The sequence below is a fragment of the Vidua chalybeata genome, chromosome 9 (assembly GCF_026979565.1).
Source record: "Vidua chalybeata isolate OUT-0048 chromosome 9, bVidCha1 merged haplotype, whole genome shotgun sequence".
Taxonomy (NCBI): domain Eukaryota; kingdom Metazoa; phylum Chordata; class Aves; order Passeriformes; family Viduidae; genus Vidua; species Vidua chalybeata.
The window spans coordinates 26,009,054-26,032,532 of record NC_071538.1 but is presented as its reverse complement, the minus strand read 5'-3'; the positions used below and the strand labels follow the sequence as shown (position 1 = coordinate 26,032,532).

The 23,479-nt window shown below is 39.5% G+C and overlaps 1 protein-coding gene across 1 annotated transcript; it reads right to left on the bottom strand.

Annotated features, from left to right (window-relative positions):
* Positions 1-1,810: 1,810 nt before the first annotated feature.
* Positions 1,811-6,585, bottom strand: ZNF281 (zinc finger protein 281). The gene has a single exon (XM_053951077.1). The coding sequence runs from the start codon at positions 6,583-6,585 to the stop codon at positions 3,967-3,969; it is 2,619 nt and encodes an 872-aa protein (XP_053807052.1). The 3' UTR covers positions 1,811-3,966.
* Positions 6,586-23,479: the final 16,894 nt, after the last annotated feature.

Here is a 23,479-nt window from a genome sequence, read left to right as displayed (position 1 = left end):
ATAGCATGAGACAGACAGACTGGAAAATTACAGCTCAAGTGTTGAAAGCTGGTAGTCAGCGGGGGCTGTAAACAGGATCTTTGATTTTAAAGTGACCTGATTCTCTTCAGCCACTAGAGTATCGAGCTGGTACCTTACACATTTTCACATGTATCTTCCGAGGTGTTACAAACATTTCCACAGCCACAACAGCAGCCTCACATGGACAAGACTGATTTCTAGTTGGTGGGGAAAAAACCAGCAGAAGCATCATTCAGACAAACACACTGTTATCAAGCATATAATGCAGGGGGTGAGGGGAAGACCAAACAATTGAAACAACAAAAAAAAAACCACTAATAGAATGCATTGAATTATTCCAGTAGTTTCTCAAGGTCTTCATGAGGCATCAAGCTGCTTTTCTTCATCAGTAGTCCATAAACCTGAAATTGCATAGCCTTCACACCATTCTGTTTTCACTTTTCTTTCATTCTCCCTTCATTTCAGTTTCTTACTCTAATATTTCTCCCATAAGTTTGTATCCATTTGAAGTAATGCAGGAACTACAACAAACTTTAGTTAGCTCTTCTAGATCCTATGCAGGCAGGTCAGACATGCACTTTCAGTGGCTTGGGACACAGAGGTGCAATCACAGTCCAAGGTATCAAAGTGCACTAGGTTCCAAGGCAATAATGTTATGTGAACTACCCTAAAAGGAAGTGTAACAGTTTATGCAGTTTTTTATCATTACATCTGTGAATTCTTCTTTACAGTCCTGTTACTGGTAGGCAGCAGGTTATCATTCTGCTCCATTAACTCCTTTAAAAACAACAAAATCTTGAAATAAAGTGGAAAAGAATTCAAGAGCCATTTTGCTTTTCCTTGTCCTTCTCTCACCAATATAAAGTTCATGTGGGTTAACTGTTACAATGTAGTTTTCAAATATATGTACCAGGTAAAGCCACAGCCCAATTTCCGTGCAATTTTAACATACCCCTACCTTCATTACAATAAAATTTGAACTCCGTAATAAAGTAGAAAAGGATTTTGTTTGGCTCTATTTAGAAACATTTGAATGATTAAGCTGTGCAAAGAGTTTATAAAATCCCACTACATTTTCCCATCATACTTTTAAATGATTCCTAGCAACATTCTGAATATTAGACATAGAGCATATTCCATATTTACTTTTTGTAAGGTTTCTGTGCTTGTTTTTCAACACGCCAAGGATTTTTCTCATCCTCATTTCTCAAATCACTGCCTTAATTCAAATACATGTGCAAAGTTGAAGAAAAATACAGACTAAGTAAATCTACAACCTACCTTCAGATTACCTAAAATGCTTTTAAAGTATTTTGCTATAGTACTACTTTTACATGACTTTCAATATAATGCAGGAATTAACAGGAGGGTGAGGGGGAAAATTACAACCAAATAAGACCCCCAAAAAGCAGATACCGGATCTTCTACAATCTTTACCTTGAATTAAGTAACTATATTACATATTTTTCATTCTGAACTTTGAGAAGTCTTTGCAGATAATATGCAATTTAGATATTTTTAACTAAAATCACAGATTTGAAAAGATGAAGCTGTATAAACATTTTTAACTTCAGGAAATTTAAGTTTTGCTAAGCTAAAGGTATGAATTAGACTCCTGGTGTCTAAAATAGCACATTTTGATTATTTGACTCAAAAGGAAACTGAAGAAAAACTGAAAACCTTCCAGTAAATTCCTTCTCAACATTTAATCTAATGTTTCCTTACTAAGTCCTCAAAAGCATGACTGGATAATAGAAGTGATGCCTTCATGATTTTGTGAATAATGGGTTTTATTAAGTTAAAGCAAACAGCCAGAACAATACATATGCAACTTCTACTACACACAATATAAAGAATGTAAATTATAACCTCTGTAAAACAAAAGAAAAGGTACTAAAAAAGCCAACACAGTGGTTACGGACTATTCCATCCCTGATAACAGGCTGGGTTCTGTGTTTAGAGAACAGTTGTTGTTCAATTATTTGAACTGAAATAGTGTGAAATACAGAATCAAGTATAAATAAAAAGTTAATGGAGTTACACTGATTCTATGAGAACAAACTCTAGGTTAGTGGGGGGAGGGGGGGAGGAAGTCTACTAGCAAAAGAGATCACCAATGGGCTCAGGTTTCTATTCAAAGTTGTGAGGGACAACAGTAGAGATTACCCAGGATTTTTGTAACAATTCCTTTAATAATACACCACTTTCATAACAGAAGTGTTTTACACTTTCACAATGTTAATAACTTTATTATACATGGAAGCCTGTAATAGGCTGATTACACAATAAGACTGCAAACAACCACTGGTACCTTCCTGACAACAGAAAAGTACGTAAGACTGAAACATCACCAAGAGTACATAAAAAACCATCATCATAAACATCACCAAAATTACATTAAAAAACTAATCAAAAAATTCATTTGCAAAAAGTGGTTTAGAGCAGTGCCACTGCATTTCAGCAGCTTTGAATGGCCACCAGTATTTCTAGCAGGTTTCCATGGCTCCACAGGCATTAATCAGGATTCACATATAATAAATAATGTACCACAAAATATACATAAAGTAAGGCAATAATTCCAAAGAAAAGTTCTGTTGATATTAACAAGCCACTCAAGTTCTACTTTTGTAGTTGATGCATCACCAGAATCCTTTGATGGAATTGCAGCCTTAGGCCCTAAAAGCCTGCCATGATGAACTGCTGCAAGCCCCCCTCTCCGTAAAGAGCTCCAGTGACACCACCGGGACACTGCTGGGCACAGGGGTCTGTGGTAGCTGATCCTGATGCAGGATAGGGGCCTCACTATGTACAATTGGGAGTAGATTATTTCTTATCGTACATGGAAACCTCGACATAGTTCTAAAACAGGTGGGTGTTCATTGTTCATCATCTGATGCCGTAAGACATCAGAAAGCACATCATAAGATATGCACTTTCTGGAATGTAAGTCTTTTTAAATGCTAGCTATTACGTTGGGATGAGAGAGTAAGTAGGGAAAAAGGAAAGAAAGAAAAGGGGATGGGGAAGGGGAGGCAGGTAGACAACCAAGATCAAGTCCAGAGGAACCAGGAACACAATAAAATAGAGGGAACCCTTTACACTAAAAGAATGGGAAAAGGGGAAGAGCAGGAGATGGACTTTTTTGAACCGTGTGTAACAAATAACGTATCCCCAAACCCTATCTGGATTAGGACTGTAGTTTCAAGTTGGGGTTCTAATGACATGAACCAGCTGCACACATTTTGTTCTCATGGTTTGTGTCAACAGAATCTCTTTACGGAATTACAGTCTCACACAGAAGTTCTGGGGACATTACTGTTCAGATTAAAGCTACCGTGCTGGGCTCATCGTGCAGACCCGAGAGTATTTGCTCCACCTGCCTGGAATGAGCATCACCTGGAAGAACAGGAGTACTTTAAAAACAACAAGATTTAGGTAGCAAAATTCTTTCAGATCAGCTGACGTAAGAGACAGCAATTTGAAATGCTGAAGATCCCTTCCTCAAAAAGCTGAGATATATTTGTCATCATCTGTAAATTGGAAGTTCCAATACACTTGCGGTGCATAGAATTCCCATGCTTCATTACACTTTCCTGAGAGTAAAGCAATTAGAATAAACTTTAGTCCTAGGAACAAAGTTAATTTTTTGCATTTTAAAATCTTGGGCTATTCCCTGACAATCTACATAATGTAAATTTGATTGCTAAACATTGTCACTTGAACAAAAACGCTATTTTAAAACTATTGATTTTTGATTAAAAACCATAATAAACAGAGCTAAAAAAAAAATCACACTAACAAAATAAACTAAATATGAAAAGTTGCATTGAAAGGGCATGTTACATTATTCTTAAAAGGACCGTGTAGAAACATTCCAATGGCAGTGTTGTCCAAGTAAAACAAATTACATTAAGAAGACCCCACAGCCTGGTCACAGTCAGGACCTTACCTGTAACTCTGGCTGGTTGGGGTTTTTACTCGTGTACTACATGGCTCACTTACATCAGACATCATATTTGTATACCCTGAGAAATCTGACACTGAAGTCCTTACTCTATGGTCCACTTCTCCATTAGAGTTAGTGATAAAAGTCATTGGCACCCTGCTGCCCGACTTGAACTGAGAACCAAACGCTTGTGCAAAGTTCTCGATCTGGTAGGTTGCTCTAGGCTCTATGTCCTTCTGAGGATCTATCTGGCTGGTTAACTCCTGAGATGGGATCTGAAAGCTCGTTGAGGATTCTAAGTTTTTCTGTTCCTTCTGGCCAGTCAGTTTCTGAGATGTTGACTGGTAGTTCGACGAAGTCTCTAAGTTTTTCTGCGGATCGATGAGATCATCCAGCTCTTGAGAAGGAGTCAACTGTTGATGCGAAGCCTCCAAAGCAGACAAATAAAAGCCTGGCTGAGAGCCAAGCAACATCCCAAATGGAGGTTTTGGCAACGCAGTTGGCAATACTGAGGTAACGGATTGGCTGAAGCCACACTCAAGTGGAGATGTAGTGTATATCTGTTTGTCTGGAAACAGAGTGTGGTTATGGAGAGTTGAAGACAAGCTAACAAACTGGAAACTGGGTCCAAAAGCAAAACCAGTGCTGTTGGTTGTTCGTTCAAAGGCTTGTTGGAGGTATTTTGAGTATTCTTGCAACATGCTTGCCTTATCATTTGAGACTGTTTGAGAGTTAGGGCTCAAGTTTTCTTCCTGAACCATGTCTGAATGTTCTCCTGAGGTGTGCAAGTCCACACGCTGTTCAGTTATACTGAAAGGATCTTCTTTCTGGCCTTCCGATTTGTGAGAGTACTGGTCCAAAAGGCTCTGCAAGACTTCATCAGGAATACCAGACTTGTCGTGGCAAGACTTTATTTCACTATTTAAAGATGCTGAATCAATAAGAGATAAAGGAGCTTCATTATCCATAACGCTAACACCTGGAGACTGGATGACGGACTGCTGGGAAGTCATGTGTCCGACATTAAGTGAAAAGGCACTGTTACTGCTTGCAGTTTGTAAGTATCTTCTTTTCTTTGAAAACTGCATGGCATCATCATAATTGCTACTTATTTGACCCGGTTTACCACCTGTACTTTGGAGAAGGCCAATAGATTCTACACCAGTATTGGCTACTAGGCCTAAGGAGCCACTCTGTTTCCCAGACAGTGGTTTTTGCCCCAAAATATCTGGCAGTGGTGATACAAAATTAAGGTAATTTTTGTCTCCTTGTTTTCTGCTTGTTTTTTTCAAGACCAATTTTGGCACCTTTTTCTGAAGTTCTTCTACGCCCGTGCCAACTAGACCACCACTGGAAGACACAATAGGAATATCAACTGCATAACTCGGCATGGCCACATTACTTGTAACTTGAGATTCAGTGATTTTGCTGCTACACTTACTTCCTTTGTTTTCAGTGGATGTATTTTTTGTTTTACTTTTTCTCCTTGAGGAACTTGTATTTCCCTGAGACAATGCAGCCAAGCTACCCATGCTATTTGATGATCCGGGCTCCATTCCAGCCCCTGCTTTACCTATGGCTTCACCACATGTTCTTCTGTGCTTTAACAGTCTATCAGTCCTTGAAAAATACTGCTGACAAGTGTCACATTTGTATGGCTTTTCTCCACTATGCGTCCTCTTGTGTCTTTCCATGTGGTACTTCTGGATGAACTTCATGCTACACTGGTCACACCCAAAAGGCTTCTCCCTACTGTGGATCTTCTCATGTCTCTGCAGCAAGTACTTCTGGATGAAGCCCATGCTGCACTGGCTGCACTGGAAAGGCCTCTCCCCGGTGTGGATGAGCACGTGCCTGCGCAAGTGATAGGAGCTCCTGAAGGCAGCACTGCAGTGCTCGCAGACGTGAGGTTTCTGGCTGGGGGACGCGACGGCACCTTCCCCATCTCCCACCAGGGGGGGTTTGGATGAAGCGCTCGGCTTCCGCTTGGCTTTGATTCCCTGAGTTTCTGGCTTTGGCCTCTTTGCCTTCTTGACCTGGGCGTCGTGCTTTGGCTCACCCGCGCTCCCTGGAGCGCCCTCGCCTCTGCCAGTCAGCAGCAGGTCTCGGTGGGGATGCTGGTGCAGGTGGTGAAGAAGGCTGAGGTCCTGGATCACGCTCTGGCCGGTTCCTTCGCCGCCGCCCAGGCCGGGGGGTCTCTCCTCCGCCGCTCCCCCGAAAAGCCCCCCGTAGTGGTGATGGTGCTGCGACTGCTGCTCCTCCTCCTGCTCGCTGGGCTTCTCTTGCTTGATGCTCACCAGGGACTGCAGAAAGCCCCAGGGGCTCCTTTGCGAGGAGGGTGCGGAGGGGAAAGCCCCCGCCGGCTCCTTCTTGAAAGTCACGTCCTGCGGGGGCGGAGGCGCCGGGGGCTCGCCCGCCGCCGTGGAGGAAGCGGCGGCGGCGGCCGGAGGTAACACGCACTGCGGGGGGTGCTGGGCCGCCGCGGGGGGCGCGGCCGCCCGGGCGAAGCTGGTGACCGGGGGCAGGCGGTGGTTGAACATCACCATGCCGGGGGGGAACGTTGGCTCCATGGCCGCCGCCCTCTTGCCGCCGCCGAGGAAGCCGCTGCCGAGTTTCATCCCCCGGGAAGGCGGGCCGGAGAGGAGGCGCGGCCCAGAGGGGCTGCGGGACCCGCCGCCCGCCCGCCCGGCAGCCGGCCGGACCGCGCCGGCTCAGCGGGCGGCTCCCTCGGCGGCCCGGCAGCCGCCGCCCGGGCGCATCGCCGCCTCCCGCCCCGCGCCCGCGGCGGCCCCGGCCCGGCTGCACTTACGGCTCCCGCCGCCGCCGCCAGTTACAAATATCGCCGCGTCCGCTCCACAATGGAATTAGCAGCGCCCGCCCCGCCGCACATGCGCGCCGCGCGGCACGCTGGGAGCCTCGGCCGCACGGGCCGCGGGCGCGCAGGCGCGGCGCGGGGGGCGCGGGGTGGGCGCTGCCCGCCGCGGGGCCGGGCCGGGCCGGCGGCAGCGCCGGGACGCGCTCCGGGAGCCGCGGCATCCCCGCGGGCGCGGCCGCGCACGGCCTCCGCCGCCGGCACGGCCCGGATAACGGGACCGGGCACCGCCGCTCGCCCGCGGCGGGACGGGCGCAGCCCGGGAGCAGAGCGCAGGTGCTGCTCCGGCAGCGCGGCAGGGCCGGTCCCGGGGCCGCGCAAAGCTCCGAACGCGGGCAGCGGCTGCGGGCTCAGCGGCGCTCGTGACCCGGGCGGAGAAGCGGCAGATGCAGAGAGGCCGAAATCGAGGGTTTTAACAAAGGCTCGAGGGTGTTGCTGTTCGATCCCAAAGCAGTGACATGAGATGCTCGTGACGCCACGGAGATAGCGAAGCCGCTGCGCTCCTGAGACACTGCCGATGTTGTAGCCGGGCGTGTCCGTCGGGCGCGCTGGGCTGGTGCTGCTCCCGCGCCCCCTCCACGTACGCCCCGCGCAGCGGCTCCGCGGCCCCAGCCGCCACCGGGGCGCGGCCAGTGCAGCCCTGGCCCCCGGCGGGCTGCGCCACCACCGGCGGCTCAGCTCCCCGGGGCCACGGCCCGGATTCTTTGGCCCACTGGTACCGCAAAAGCCGTTCTGATGATGCTCTTTGGTTGAGCTGCATGTACGGAAATACTTCATCCTTATACTAGAAATGAGATAATATTGTTATTTTGAAATAGTACCTTACTTTGGTTAATCAGGAGACTTTTTCCACTGTTTTTCTAATAGTCCATGCCCTCCTTGGAGGACAATAAAATATAAGTAGAATTCTGCTTAATTTCTGAGTATTTACTTCAAAAGCTTTTTGCATTTCTGTAAGGTTTTAAAATGCAAACATCAGAGGTACCTTAACTGAAAAACTTGGAATTAAACATATTAACACTAATTTTTATTATTGATGTAATGGAAGTAGCAGAACAAGGTGGATAGATTCCTTACATTTTTTAGGATTTATCTGTCAAAGATACTTTATGAGAGATGAGCCTATAAATAGCAAGTACTTTTCATAACCCTGACTGGTACAAAGGCTCGAGTCAAATCTTAAACATATCTGATTGATGCAAAAAAGTGGAATTTTCTGCCATTTCTGTACCTCAAAATTTTGTTGAGTAAGTAAAACTAGCTCCTTTTATAATTTAAATGTAGTATGTAAACTAAGAGTTCATTTCAAAATGTACATTAGATTACGACAGTTAAAGACTGTCAGGTTTAGCTAAGTGTTGAAAGACAGACCGGAATTCAAAAAACTTAAAGCAGCAGTAAAATATTAGTCAATGCCTATGAGAAATGAGTCTGTCCCTTTATTCAGGGTGTCTGTGTTTAATGGTAAGCTGGGATGCATATAAGCCAGTCCAAGCATGAAGGGCAGTAGGACACTCGTACGGAAAGCCAACTTTGTCCCTCAGTTATCAAGATAAGAAACCTGTCATTTCTCTCATTCACTCTGTCAGCCTTGAGATACTCCAAGCAGACTTACCTCTGTGTTGTACACCCCATATATCAGGAAGATGAAGAGACCCTGTAAAATAAAATGGAGGGAAAAAGCTGTTAACTCTAATCATTTCAGCAGTAGAAATACCTGAAATAAACTTTCCTGGGAACAGACAAAAGAAGACACACTTCATCAAGGTCAATTTATTTTTCTATTTTTCAACATTATAAGCTGTACCTTGAGCATTTATTTGATAACATGGGAGTGCATCAACTATTCTGTGATATTCAGCTGTTTGAAAATGAAAACCTTAGCACCAAAGGATCTATAACATTAATTAGAAAATTTAATTTTATATTTGAATGGTCTTTTGACCGACATAATAAATTTATTTCAAGAAGTGAAAATAGGAAGATGCTAAGGCAAACTGAGGAGTGAACAATCTCTACTTCTGATATTTCTTTTTGTAAAATTAAAAGTAAGAAAACATACTACCAAACTCTACACTAGAAACATACTCCCACATATGTTTTGACAAATGCATACACAATTATTTTAGAAACTTAAATAGGAAGAAAATAAGAAACGTATGAGGACAGAAAAAAAAGTAACCTAAGCAGATAACATACCAAAATGAATCACCAAACATACCAAACATCAATCACCAAAGTTCTTTTAAGGGCTTCCTTCACGTTGGCCTCGTATTAGACTAAACAAGCTAAAACCAAACAAAATACTTCAATGAGTTTTCCTGAACATATTCACCTTATTGAAGAGTGTGTGTCCAGGATCTGAGTTAATAATGCATCTTGGTACTGATTCTTGCATTCTGCAGGCAGGATCCTGAAAAACACACTCCAGTTACTGGGAAGACTAGAATAGCAAATGGAAATAAATGCAAAATATATATAATTTTCTGTGAAAATGTTTCTGCAACTGTGGGTTTATAACTTTGTAAAAATACTCTGCCTTGTAATATTATTACATATAATTGGCCACTTGAATGTGTCAGGGGAAAAAACTCTTGATTTTCAAACTGAAAATATTTTCTGGTAAGAAACTGCATTTGAAGAGCAAACAAATTGCAACCTTTTAATCCAACTTGCAAATTACTTGAAGACATTTGGATTAATTCTGGATTTACTCATCAGCAAAATCACTATCTTATTAAGCAGGGAGGAATAAGAGATACCATTCATATGTAATATTTCCATGGATTACCCAATACAGCTCTTTTTAACCTAGGTATGCAAAAAAGAATGTGTTTAATTGCTTCTGAGTCTCTTCTGAAATCTGTGAATATCATATCATCCCAGAAAAACAAACTAGTTAACTGCTTAAGTTTGGATATTCACTAATCTTGTTGAAAATTTGAAACAAATTATTAAATATTCCAGATCTTAAATTGGCATGCCATGCTTTTCTTGAGCTTGATAACAGCTCCTTCGAATATTTAACTGTTAGAAATATGAAGTGCTGCGGACTTTGTTATCTTAATTCTTGTAGACTTCTGGGAGCTTTTTGTCTTGCTTTATCTTGGAGTGGGGATGTCCTCTAATATCAAATTATTCTAAAAGAATCAGCCCAACAAGGATTTTACTTATTGCCTGCAATGAGTTACGAGGTCTTGGCACCCACAACTGGTAATGAGGGGTCATTTTCCATCAGCAATTACCTGTACAGGATAGTGTGTGGTCCATCTGTGGTGAAAGTAAAGAGGTGCAGAGCCTCAGATGGTTTGAAATGTTAATAATGTGGTCTTACATAATTGATAGTTCAGTTTCTTTAGCTCATTAGTTGCAAAAAGAGCTTCTCTGTTTTTTGACTGAGCCCTGGTGTCAGCAGCAGTGTGGTTCTGTGAGCAGCTGCCTCAGTTGCTCAGGCTGGTCAGATGTTCTTTGACTTCTGGAAATTAAACAGTGTTCTGACCAAGCCAGTAATTTTATCCAGAACTGTTTATTATACCTGTTTGGATCAATAAAATAAAATAAAATTCCTTCTGGAAGAAGCATAGAAAGCACATTTGTATTTTTTTGTGTTTGATAGCACATGTGAACACCCAGAGGAATTGTAGCCCATTGTGCTCAGTAACAAATCCATACACATCCAGAATAAGCCATCTATGCCTTGAAAAGGTAAAAGTTTCTAGAGAGAAAATCTGGCCTTGTTGGACAAAAGAGAACATGCAAGCACACCTGTCATTTTTCAGGTCTCATGCCAAAGTAGGATGTGTTCTTGGTAGACTAAGGAGAAGTCAAAAACCTTCAGCAGAGTTTGAATCCTGCCTTTTGGAATCCAAGGAAAGCACTGCTTAATTACATCTCTGACTGTCACTCTGGGCAGGGCAGGAAGGGATTGCCCAGCTTTGAAATTTGGCAGCTCTTGCCTGAATTGCCCTTGCTATCTTGAATAAATCAGTCTCTGGACAGTTCTAATCTCTAGCAAGTTTGTCAGGATCTGTTCCAGTATGGGTGGTACTACTGAAAGTTGACACTCTTATCACAAGTTCATTCTGCTTTAGGGCACAGAAATTTGCATGGCAGTCATTTTTATCAGAAGTTTCTTTCCATGATTTTAACACTTGTCTCTCCTTCAGTTACTATTTGACATTTCCTTTTTATGGACATATTTCATTCAAGATTAGACAATAAATTGCAATAATTTTTTGGTGTGTTGAGACTGTTACACTGATACTTTCAATATTTTCTATTTCAGCATTTTTTTCAATATACACATCCTCAAAAATGTGGAATTGCTTCATCCTTCTCCTGTCTAAGCATTTGGTCTCTGATTTGTTTGACAACTGAAAAGGATTTTTAAGGAATCACAGCTACTAAAATCCTTATTGTAATACCTCAAAAGATCAATTAAATAAAACCATATTAGCAAAATATGTATGTAAACACTAGATAGAAGAACTATAGAAGAACAAAAATCAATGAAACATATTCTAAATAAATCAGTACCTAATAAAAACAATTCAATATTTTAAAGCATTCAAAATCTCCAGCACTAAAAATGTTTGGATTGCAAGAAACTTTCTGATTTATGGAAGAGATAAAGATAGATCATATGCAGCTATACTGGACTGCTTTTTTTCCATAAATTAAAAAATAACATTATTGCAGCAATGGAAACTGCAGCCTGCAAATAGAATTCATGTTACTCACACAATCAGTCTTTCTGTAATCCTAAAAAAAAAATAATTGTGTCAGCAAGGAGAGATTAGGGATTTACTGTTTGTTTTAAATCTAGACCAGTGCTAGAAACTGTAAGCCTCAGGAAATTTTTATCATACAACATCAGTTTTAATGCAAAGAATATAAAAATCCAAAATAATGGGATTTTTCTACCACAGTTGAAGTTTGAAATCTTTACTTCAACATTTAAGAAGGCTGAAATTTGAAACAGCACTGTTGTGAAATTTCAAAGTCACTGTCCCACAGGCAACTATTTCAGCTCTCGTTGTTATCGCTCAATTGGTACTTGGCAGGCTTTGCAAACGGGAAGAAACTGTGTGACTGCTTTGGATTTTCTGCCTATAAAAACTAGAAGAAAAAAACCAAAACCAACTGAAATTTTGTAATGCTAATTAACAGATCCACAGAAATTTGGTAGTAATAAACTGTCATAGCAAAGGTCCTGGAGCAGATCAGTAACTTACCCTGGAGCAGAGCCTTTGCTTTGGCCTCAGAGATAAATTGTGCTTTGCCTCGGTTGCCTCAAGAACCCGACAGTTCATCTCTAGTTCTCAGCCATATTAAAAAGATATTTCTATTAATGTCAGGTGAAGTGGAAATGGACAGGTTGAGTGTAGCTCTGGATTCCACAATGAGAATCTCTGCAAGGAATGAAGTACAAAACCAGTTTTTAAAGGTTTTAAGGAGCCACGTAGAAAATGTACATAAAATTGTAAGTGCCAGTAGGATAACTGGGATCTAGGATATCAAAAGAACAGCTCATTCTCCACAGCCTTAGTAGAATAGCATTCTGTGTTGCCATATGTAAGCCTGCCCTAAAGTTTATTTTAGAAAAAGCCAGCAATAACTTCTCTGCACAAAGGTATGTTTAGGATGATAGGAAATATCCATGTTTAAAAAAAGTTGGAATGGACTTAGAGATGTCAGCTGTCCACCTCTCTGCATAAGCAAAGATAGGATATTTAAGTATCAAGATAAGCTTTCATATGTCAGGTATAACAAATTTCTGAGGTAAATGTGTCCTCTAACATATTTTTTTACCTTTTACCCTTACCAACATCTTATTGGAGTACCTAGACAAGCCTATGTTAATCTACTTTTTGAGGTGACCAGGATCCATTTTCTGCCTGTCCTTAAAGAGCTCTTGACCTTGGCAATAAGTCTAAAGCATTACAGCCAGGGCTACAGGATTCAGGAGTTTTAAAGGAAATTTATCATGCTATGAAAAGGTTTCCTGCTTCTGTTTCTTCTTTTCCCAGTTATACTTTACAAATCAAGACATATTTTCAGAGCATGAAAAAGCCAAGACATGAAGCCAGTTGGGTTTTTTGTGAGAAAATTAATTACCATAATCACACCATCACCACATACATCAAAAATCTAAACAGCATCAGTCACAGAGAGAGGAGATCCACACTTCAGTTCTTCTTTTTTCAGTAGTCTGTTATTCACACACATGGTGGTCTGAAAACAACCAGACCTTGGTCTTACTATGCCTTTGCATGATTCCACTGCTGTACAAAACATGTCTTGCTATACATTTTTGTACTTAGAATATTGGCTGCAGGGTAAAAACTGCAAGTTTCATTCCACCTACTTTTACAGGCTTATAACTTCTTCCAACTGCATCTATTCCTTGTACTTGTCATCCACTCAGAGATTACTTTCTTTTGTCACTAACCCCCAATTTCTTATTTTATAAAACTTTCTCTAAGTGCCTTACTGAACTAGGGAACACACAGGGAAGTGGATTATATTTAATCCAAAAAATAAATCTGTGCTCTTGGTCTGCTCCACCCAAAATAAGTCAACACACACAAATGAACACAAAACCTATTTGCAATGTGTTGTATGTGTGGTGCAAAAAATGTCAATTCATACCACATTGAGCTAAATTCTGTATTCCTTACATTTAGTAACATCTCACAAGGTGGTTAATGGGTTCAGGTGAGATCACTCCGAGCATTACAATATTGTTAGAGGTGAGAAAAAAAAGATACCTCTTAGGAAGGGAAATATTTAGAATTACAGTGATGCAGATTATACTGTAAGAATCACTGTAAAATCTCTATAGGAAAGCGAGGACACAAAGTGTAATCCCAGTATTATTGCAGTTTACAGGTTTGTATTTGCAAGAATTTCTCCAGTTTATATACACAAACAGGGAATTGTATTGCAAAAGATCCCAAGGCTGTTACACATATTGCAAGCCACCGTGTATTGCTCTCTTTTTTTGTTTTATAGGAATTTAAAGCCTAAGGTTACAGCTTTTCTGAAGCTGTAGAATCAGAAAAACTTAAGTGAACTATACTGAATGCAGTATCTGCTTTTCTAATTTTCTTGAGTTCCTTATAAATAAGAAGCAGAAATCTCTAAACCTAAAGAGAAAAGCTAAAAAACACTCCAGTGTTGCCCATTCAAAGGAACAGAATCTTTTCCACACATGTGAAGCATTTAGAACAGTTACTCAGACTCCATCCTAAACATTCTTATTTTACTGTAACAAAAACTGTACAATAATAATGATTTTAGATTCATGATTGAATGTGTAGGATTTTTTTTTAAACTCTAATTGTAGACAGAATCTGTATAGCTTAAAATATTCCTTTATGATGAAAAACACATACACTTTCATGCATTCTAGATAGAGTGTCATTCATCCTAGACTTCTTTATAAGCCAAAAAAACCCTTCTATCTAAATTCTCTTCAGGGAGATGAATTCATGATGGACACTACTTCTCGTAGACCTAATCTTCAGATTATGTGACTGAACAGTTTTGGCACAGCCTCTCCCCCATTTTTCACAGCAGATCAATTCTGTGTGGATTAGATGTGGAGATGCACTGTAAAAGAAACAGTATTTGAAGCCTCATTCCAAATACATCTTCTCCTACCAGCTTATGTTCCTGGTGCTGCCATCTTCTAGGAGCAGAAGCCCCTTTGGGCTTTCAAACAGGAGTTGTGCCTGAGTACAGGAAGGCTCTTGGCACACAAGACAGGTATTGGTACAAACTCCTTCTTGAATTATTAGAAAAAGGCATAAAAATAACCCTATGTGATACCTTTAGCTCCTCCAGTGCAAGGACAGTGAATCCTTCTCTTGAATAATCCTCACCTCTTATTGCAGAGGGAGATCACTGTATCTGGTGATTTTCAGACATTACTGTTGTCCTGTTGTTGATGAAATAACTGCCCTAAAACTTAAAAACATGTTCATAAAAAATGCTGTCTTTAGAAATAATTTGAATGTCATTTCTTAACAGATATAACACATTTCAATTTCTGAATTTCTGGGAGAGACAACAGTCACTTAGGCCCAGATTTGCAAAGGTCTTCAAATATCCCAGTGGTACTGATTTCAAAATTAATGTCTCAGTGAGTTGGAATCTGACCACTGTTGCAGATCTGGGAAATAGTTGATGGTCCCATAATAATACACTGATATTTTCAAAATGATGTATTAAATTATTGATGTCTTGTTGTGGACCTGAAACTTACTTACCCAAATGATCAACTACCCAGAAACAGACCTGCAAGTTTGGGTTTTTTTACTACTGCTTGTTTTCTGTCTTTTAATCCTTGCTTGCAAGATAGGCCCTGGTTTTCATGATAAAATGAAAAAAGTTAAAAATATGAGGTTTTTATATTTTCAAAAGGATGATAATTCAGATGAAAAAGGAAAAAGTCAGCTGCTTCTTCCAAAAATCCACATGTCAAATGTACAGTAGACTGTTTTGAGTGAGAAACTTAGAAATTTATTCTAAGTCTAAAAATGTTCACGTGAAAATAGTTTCCAAGGGTCACACTTAGATTTCACTTTGCTGCAAAGCAAATACGTGCAGTTTACAATTGGAGTTCTTTCATGAGGCAGCCCTGCCACATGACTGAAAGCCGTGATGGGTTCTGATTCCTCATGCACGATCACGCTATCTCAGCCATTTACATTTCTATTGGGTTCCAGACATGCCTTTGAAATTCTGCTGTCAGTCCTGTGTTGTGGCAGTAAAACCCACTGTGCCCTGTGCTTTGAAGGACTCTTCATCATTTTCATATAGTATGCAATGAATCCTTAAACTGCTCACTTGAGGATGATAGTTAACCTTTAGAGAAAGATTGAAAAACACTACATACAAACCAGTGTCTCAGGTATAACCAATAAAAACCTTGCAGCACTTTACCTTACCTCCCTCCAGAAAAATCATTGAACTGTATGGATGTACAAATAATTGATTTTTAAAACCCTGTCTCAAAATAGGTGCTGAAATTAATTGATACTTCAGTATTAATCCAAAATGCATGTGTTCTCTGTTCTCATGTCAAAATAAATTAAAACTTTTTAACTGGGGAGGGGAGGGTTTTAAGGGAACAAAGCAACCCCACCACCTCCACAGACCAATAAAAACATCCCAGAAACTTTTAAGTTTCATTTGACTTCATTTGGGAGTTTTTAAAGACCTCACAGAAGTATATTTTTAAAAGGTAGATAAATCCAAATTCAACCAAATAATTTATACCTAAAAACAACTCACATTTTCAAGGTTCATTCTGAGAAAAACAGTCTGAGAATTCAATGCAAGTTCATGCAACATTCCTGTTAAATTGAGTTTTAATTTCTGCCCAGCATTAAATAATTCATAGTTCAGTTAAGCAAATTTAAGGTGGTAAGGAAAGAAAATAGGGTCTATTTCCACATTAACTTGTAAATGAGACAGAGTGCTCTAACAATACATTTTATGGAAAGCAGACTTTTAAGTTTTCTATTCCAAATAATCATCTCACTTTTCATTGCAGCATCTCTTTCAGATCCCAGTGACCATCCAGAACTGTCATGGAACATTTTCCTGTCAGCCTTCCCACTCCTCACAGAGTGGCATCCTTCTCAACATTACACACATGATAAACAAGGAAAGGAGAGCAGCCACTCCCCAGGTAAGACACAGAGCAACACAGGGTCACCATGATCAGCAGGTCTGTGAGGAAAGGTGAGGACAACATGAGACAAGACAAGAGTCAAACAAGAGAAGTATCAATTAGGAGACTGCATCAGGCTGCTCAGGCAGGTACAATAAAATTAGATTAGAACAGAAGGATTAAATGCCAGAAACTTTGTCCCAAATATAGGCAGCAGAATAATTGTTTAAAATGTTTAAAAATATCTCTGTAAAGAAATAATCATTCTACAGCTTTCCAGGATCAATATAGGTTTTGAATAGATATGGATACAATGGCATTAATCAAATGCATCTGGTATTAAATCCTCCTTTCAAAAACAGAGGTCAGTGTCTGAAATGCAATGTATTGTAAATTTAACCAGAAAGTGCCCTTAGAAGTTACAAGTCAGAATAGCACATAGTGTCTAAAAATTAATGGCTCTGTGCAGTGTGATTTAAATTGGATCTTTGGTGGCCACTTGAGAATGCACCAAATGTGACTGTACACAGAGAGCCATTCAAAAGAAAAAGGAAGCTAGAGACAGAAATGAGAATGCTTTTTACCAGTGTCTTCCTTTCACAATATTTTTTTACATATTACTGATAATGTTTAAACATTCAGTAGCCATTTTCAGTTGGCTGTACTTGACACAACTGTCCATTTACCTGAGCTAACTACAAGGGAATACAGAGTGATTCAGGTTCCTTTTAAAAACATATCAGAGTCAATAAATACATAAACAAACTCAAGGGTTTACTAGGACCTAAAATGTTTGTCCAGTAATTTTAGGGAGAAGAGTGCTCATAGGCTTCTCCTAATAGCAAAGTGGGGAGAGTTGTTTTGTTTTTTTTTAAGTCACTGAAGAAAAGTTAAATCAACAGCAATACCTTTACATCACATTTAATACTTCAAAATGTCTAGTTGGTCTGGAGAACCTGTGGACATAAGCAATGCAATGCTGACTGAAAGAGGAAATTTAATAGTCTAATTTATTTAATGGCAAAGCAAGGGGATTTCCCATATACCTCCTCCAATTTTACATTTTTCTTCTAGGAATAATTTTTCACCATCAAAGGGTAAATTCCATGAAATTTGAATTAAAGAGACATATTCTAATAGCAATAAGCCATGCTAGGGTGTGCATTACTAGACTTTTTGGCAAGCCTTTCAGGTGATTGAAGGCCCTTGATGTTCAGCTGTTCCTTTGCAGCACAGCCAGGACATGCACCAATAGCCCACAAACACACATCTCTGAGGGGCTTATTACTGCTCCATATTAATCAGCATGGCAGTCTGATGTTGGTTTCTAGTCATTCCCCCACAGCTGGAGAGGACTGGAAAACCAAGATTTTCTTTGCAATTAAAAGATCTTTAGGGTCTTGAGAGAAGCACAGGTTTCAGTCCAAAGAGGCAGTACTTTCAGAGTTCCAATCAGCATTTAATGTTGCTAACACAAGTGACTTCAGAGAAATACTGTGATTCTGTACTAAAACCTGATCATGAAATCAAATCTGAGATAAATTGATCCTACAGTGCATCTAAAAAGGGCAATAAAATGATCATTCTTAAGATTAAAAAGTCCTTCTTATTGCAACTTTTTGTGATTTCAGTGCCTCAAGAGCTCTTGCTGGACTCTGCTACATTTCCTTTGTCCATTTACAAATTAGAGCAAACCTAACAAAAAGGTGGCTGAAAGCAAGAGAGCACAATTCCTAGTCTGTATAAATGCATTCATCAGTATGTACACAGTGCCTTTTACCTGAATCTTCATGTTTTTGAAGACATTCTCCTCTGTTCCTTGTAGAGGAGTGCTAACTCAAACATGTATGCACACTGTGCAACAGTATTTGTATTCACGGCAAAAAACATTTTCTTTGGCTGATGAACTGAATGAAAACAAGAACCCTGACTTACATGATTATTCCATTAAAAAATAATTTGATGTCTAGTTTGTTATAGAGCACATGTAAGAGCTACAGTGCATCTGTTCTGGAACTTCAGGGTTCCTCCAGAATCCTGCGTGATTTGTTTATGATGTGGTGATGATTGACTGTCAGCTACTAATAAATGGTAAATAAAAAAGTAACATGTGATATTAAAGTACTACATTAGCTACATTGTGATTAAATTACAGTAACAGCAGCAGCTATAAACCTTTATAGAATCTCCTCAGCCATGCAGTAATTCTCCTAACTATACTATTATGTAGAGCACAAATATTTCTTTGTAAGTCCGAAGCAATACATCAGGGAAGCATTTACTGCTAAAGCTAGATTGAGAGTAAATGCATCTTGGGTTGCTATGAATAAAGCTCTAGCTTCTCATTACTTTATGACAAGACACAGAAATTCACTTTACTTTTCATTTAAGCTTTTCTGCTCCAGTTTATAGATGTATGCCTTCACGCTTTTATTCCCTTCTCGCTTCAGCCGTACGTAATAAATGATTATAAATTTTCACATTTGACCACCTCTCTGCTAGTCTCATGCTTAATGCACAAAGTTAGGAAGCTGCAGGTAAAAATTTCACAAACACTTTTATTTATGATGTTGTCCTTGGTAACGGAAATTTCAATGTACTGAAATGAAAAGTATGATTAAAGGGATACGACGTCCTGACAAGGATAGTAGAGGGCAGCCTTCTATTTCCCACTGAAAATATATAATACTTTTTTGACATCAATTTCATAGAGAATAGACATGGGCTAGTCATGAAAAAAAAAAGACACAAACATGTTTCTAACTTCACTGTTATTCTGCTGTCTTAAATGAAACTTATTCCAGAAATATATTGTCTGGGTTACACAGCTTTCAAGTTAATGTCAGGCACATAGATAATTATGTATAACCAAGATATTGTGCAGTTAAAAAAAACATCAGGCACATAGATAATTATGTATAAACAAGATACTGTGCAGTTAAAAAAAAAAGTCTTACTGATAACATCCTGCAAAATTAAAAAAAAACAAAAAAAACAAAAACAGACCATGTTAAGAGAGATATTCCTTTCTAGTTTCCTCTTGTCACTTTCCCAGTCATTTTACCTCTACAAAAGGATTTATTGTGAGTAGCTTTTGTCTGGTTTTGATTCCAAGTTCATGTTAGCTAATTCATACTGTCCTATGCAGCTAAAAAGTTGTGACAGACTCAAAACCTTTTAGAAGTAGCACCCTAATAAAGACTGGGGCTTGTTTTAATTAAACCCATTTTGTCTTATCTTTAAGCAGATCAAAATAAAACTTACAACATTGAGAGCATTGTTCCTATTTATGGATAAATGGGGGACCTGAAATCCTGAAATAACATTAGGGCCATCTTACTAACATTTATAGTTTTAGATTACATGAAAACTAAATTAATCTAAAATCTCAGAAGTGAAATATAACTTCTTGAGCAATTTTTAAAATAAATCACTTCAGTTGAGTCTCGTTCTTATATGTGGTACATATAACTCGCAGATGCTATTACAAATTAAAATAATGCTATGACTTAATAATATCAACCCCTGCTACTCTTTACCATCCAAATATTCTGTCCAATTTCCAGTAGTATAGATACAAATATAGAAGACTTTTGTGAAAAATAACTGTTGAACTACCACATTCCAGAGAATAAATAATGTTTCAATCTATTTTTAAAGTATTCAAGATGATAAAGCTTCGACATTTAGTCTTTTTAGGAAAAACAGACAAACCAAGCTATGGAAAGGAAGGAGACAGTTCAGAAGTTCTGTACAACAAACACTGAAATTTGCACCCCAAAATGAATGTTTCAAATCCTGATTGGATTGGTGCAAACTAGAACTTGCTTTTATGCATCAGTTACCCAACAATATATACACAAAACTCTGAGTTTATATGCACTGTCAGATGTGTCTGTGTACAACTCATAGTGAATGGGTTTTTGTGACTAGCATTAACTGGCATCGCTAGAGAGAAATAGTAATGACCACATTTTTCTTCTAATCCTGTGAATTTCACTGATAATTAACTTGGCTGGGCAACTCTAGCAAGTCCCACCTTTTCTTTAACAGTGCTAATAATTCAAAGAAAAAAATATAGAAAATCATATCAGTATTAAAAAGTTGTGCTTTTTAAACTTTTGAGGCATTGTTTCCCAGACAAGGACTGAGTATTTATTCTTGGCCTTTTAACAAATTTATAAACCACTCGTTCTGTTGCAGATACCCAGTCACTGCAAAAACCTCCTAGATGTACAGTCAGAATGTTATCCAGTCTGTTTGTGGAACAGCATCATACCTTTCTCAGTAAAAGAAGTTACAAAGATTTTGTGACAGATTATATTTTTTGCCCAGCTATCACAAACCTCTGAAAAACACATTGTGTTTTATCTCAATTATTTAAAAAAACCCCACAAGTTATAATGAAAACAAAATTGCTGAGAATTATAATTTGAATGTCTGTCTTCATTCATTTCAGATTTACAGTTACTCTGAGGTTTTACACCCTGATATTTTTTCCTCTTACCTCACCACACAATTACAAGCTACTGTAATTATTCCTTTTATAATCATTGTCATTATAATACCAGCAATCTACATTGCTGAGCATTCTGCATAGTGTCCTTACTGAAGCACAGTGTACTCTAAATGCATTCTCATATTTGCAGTTTGAAACCTGACAAAAATGTCCTTAGAGTAAACATGTGGGATCAATTATGCGAAATAAAGCATGCAGGTTAGAAGTACCATACCACAGCAGAGCTCACACTTTCTTTTAAACTTGGTAATATCTCTGACCCCTCTCTACAAAAGCACTTTAATCAACATGCACATATTACTTTTTTTTTTTTTTTTAGCCTTACCATTTAACAAGCTGCAAAAAATGTTTAGCAATCAATTACATACATCAAGTTGATATGCTGCAGGACTGAGGGTCATTTAAGCTTAGAGCTACAGCTGAAAGAGTTTGGGAAAGCCACATGGGGAGCAAACTCACTTTTCCCTTTTAAACTTGCAAGCAAAAGGACAGCTTAATTAACCCAATAGAGAGTGTCTCCTCAACCTTTCTGAAGCTCTTTGTGAAAGCACTGACAACTGTTCTTTTGGGCCTTAAGAGCATTTGCTTTATGTCTTCAAGTTTCAGCTGTGCATACATACAGCCCCAGTAAGAAATGTCACAATCAAGTGATCATATTAGATAAATTTGATTCTGATCACATGGCCTAATCCCATGCTGGAACAATAACCTGAATCTGGACCTGGCTACTGATGTCTGGTATGAGATATGGGTCAGTGAACATAAGTGCTCTATTTGTAATCATAAAAAGAGAGATAATGCAGAGGATGCTAAACTATTGCTTTCCCTCCCCTTCATCTTGTGGGGAAATTGATGGTCCATATTCTCCAGAAGGATAGGGAGAGGATGTGGCTGATTAGGAGTCGGGGGTTTGCTCTGACTATGCATCTTTTAAAGAGATTCCTTTCCTCTCTTAGCAGTTTTCAGAAGAATGTGAGTAATAAGAGAAGATTCCCTACTGTTCGATGACGACATTGCTTTTCAGGGAGGGAGGTTTGCTTCATTACTTTATTAATCACCACCCAAATCATTGTAAGTTCTCAGGCAGCCCAGCACGCTTCTGAGACAGCTCCACCCACTCTCCTGCGGGTTCCTACACAGGCCAGCTCCTTTGCTTTTGGACAATCTCCAGGATGTCACATTCTCCTTGCAGAAACTTTGCCCATTGCCTGCTAAGCTGGGGTGAACAACTTTAGTTTTCTCTGCCACTGCCTCTGACAGGAACCAGGAAACTTAATTTTACTGTGGATTTACTTTTGCTAATGTTAATCCCATAGCACCTAATTAGAGCAATCACACTCTTTGTTCAGGACAAACTAAAAACAAGGCCATTTCACTGATGTAGTTATTTGCAAATAAGTGCTTACTCATATGTCAAGCCAACATTTAAATGAGAAGTATAATTTAGAGGCTTAACTTCTTTTTTTCTTTGCAGTAGTCTCCAAAAATAGGATAACCAGAATTCTTCCAGAGCCATATATAAGGTGTGGTGTAAAGGGCACACACAGGACACAGTATGTACCTTAAGAACATTCCAAGTATTCCCAGAGCCTTGGCACAAGTGCTGCAGAAATCAGAAATGCCCAAACACCTCAGATCCCACCTAACAGACATGTAAGGGTTAAAAAGATCCAGAGAAACCTTGACACATGGTAGCTCTGTCCAAAAATATTTTACTAAGTATGGATGTTCTGCAGTTGCACAAGATAAATACTCAAGTGAGTTTTGGTTTGGAAGTAAGATTATTGTTTCTTGCCAATTTTTTTGGTGGTTCTTAACCTAAACTGGGTATTTGTCTGAATTACTATGGATGCATTGATCTGGCTCCAACCTGAAGTTACTGAGGTTTTAAAAGACAGCAATAAAGCTCTCTTTGCATTAACCAGCCAAGCACATCAACATTTTAATGAACTGTTTTTACATGGTTCCTTGAGTAGTTCCTAGTCTCCTGTAATACAAATCACTTCTCCGTCACCCTCGCCCCTCTCATACAGGCAGGGTGTGAACTGGAAACGGAATAGCAGTTCCATGGATATTCAGAAATAGGACACTGTAGGCAGTGCAGCTCCCAGCAGTACAAGTGTGTAAGCTGTTGTGTCATATGAAGGAGGTCTCCAGCAGTCACAAGCAGTGAAGCAGCTGCACTGTAATCACCAAGCAAACTGCTCAGGACCTCGGGAAAAATCAACCTCTTGGAGCTACCGCATTGCACCGCAGGGCTTCAGACAATGAACTACAGTGTTGGATGGCGGGCTGGGGCAGCTCCATTGTCATTAATCACAGAACAGCCCATCTCCCAAACAGGTATTTATTTTATATTGACCTAAAGGTCGAAATAAATTATTGAAATCAACATCAGTGTAGACCAAATCTCTTTGGAATAATTAAATTACATTAATG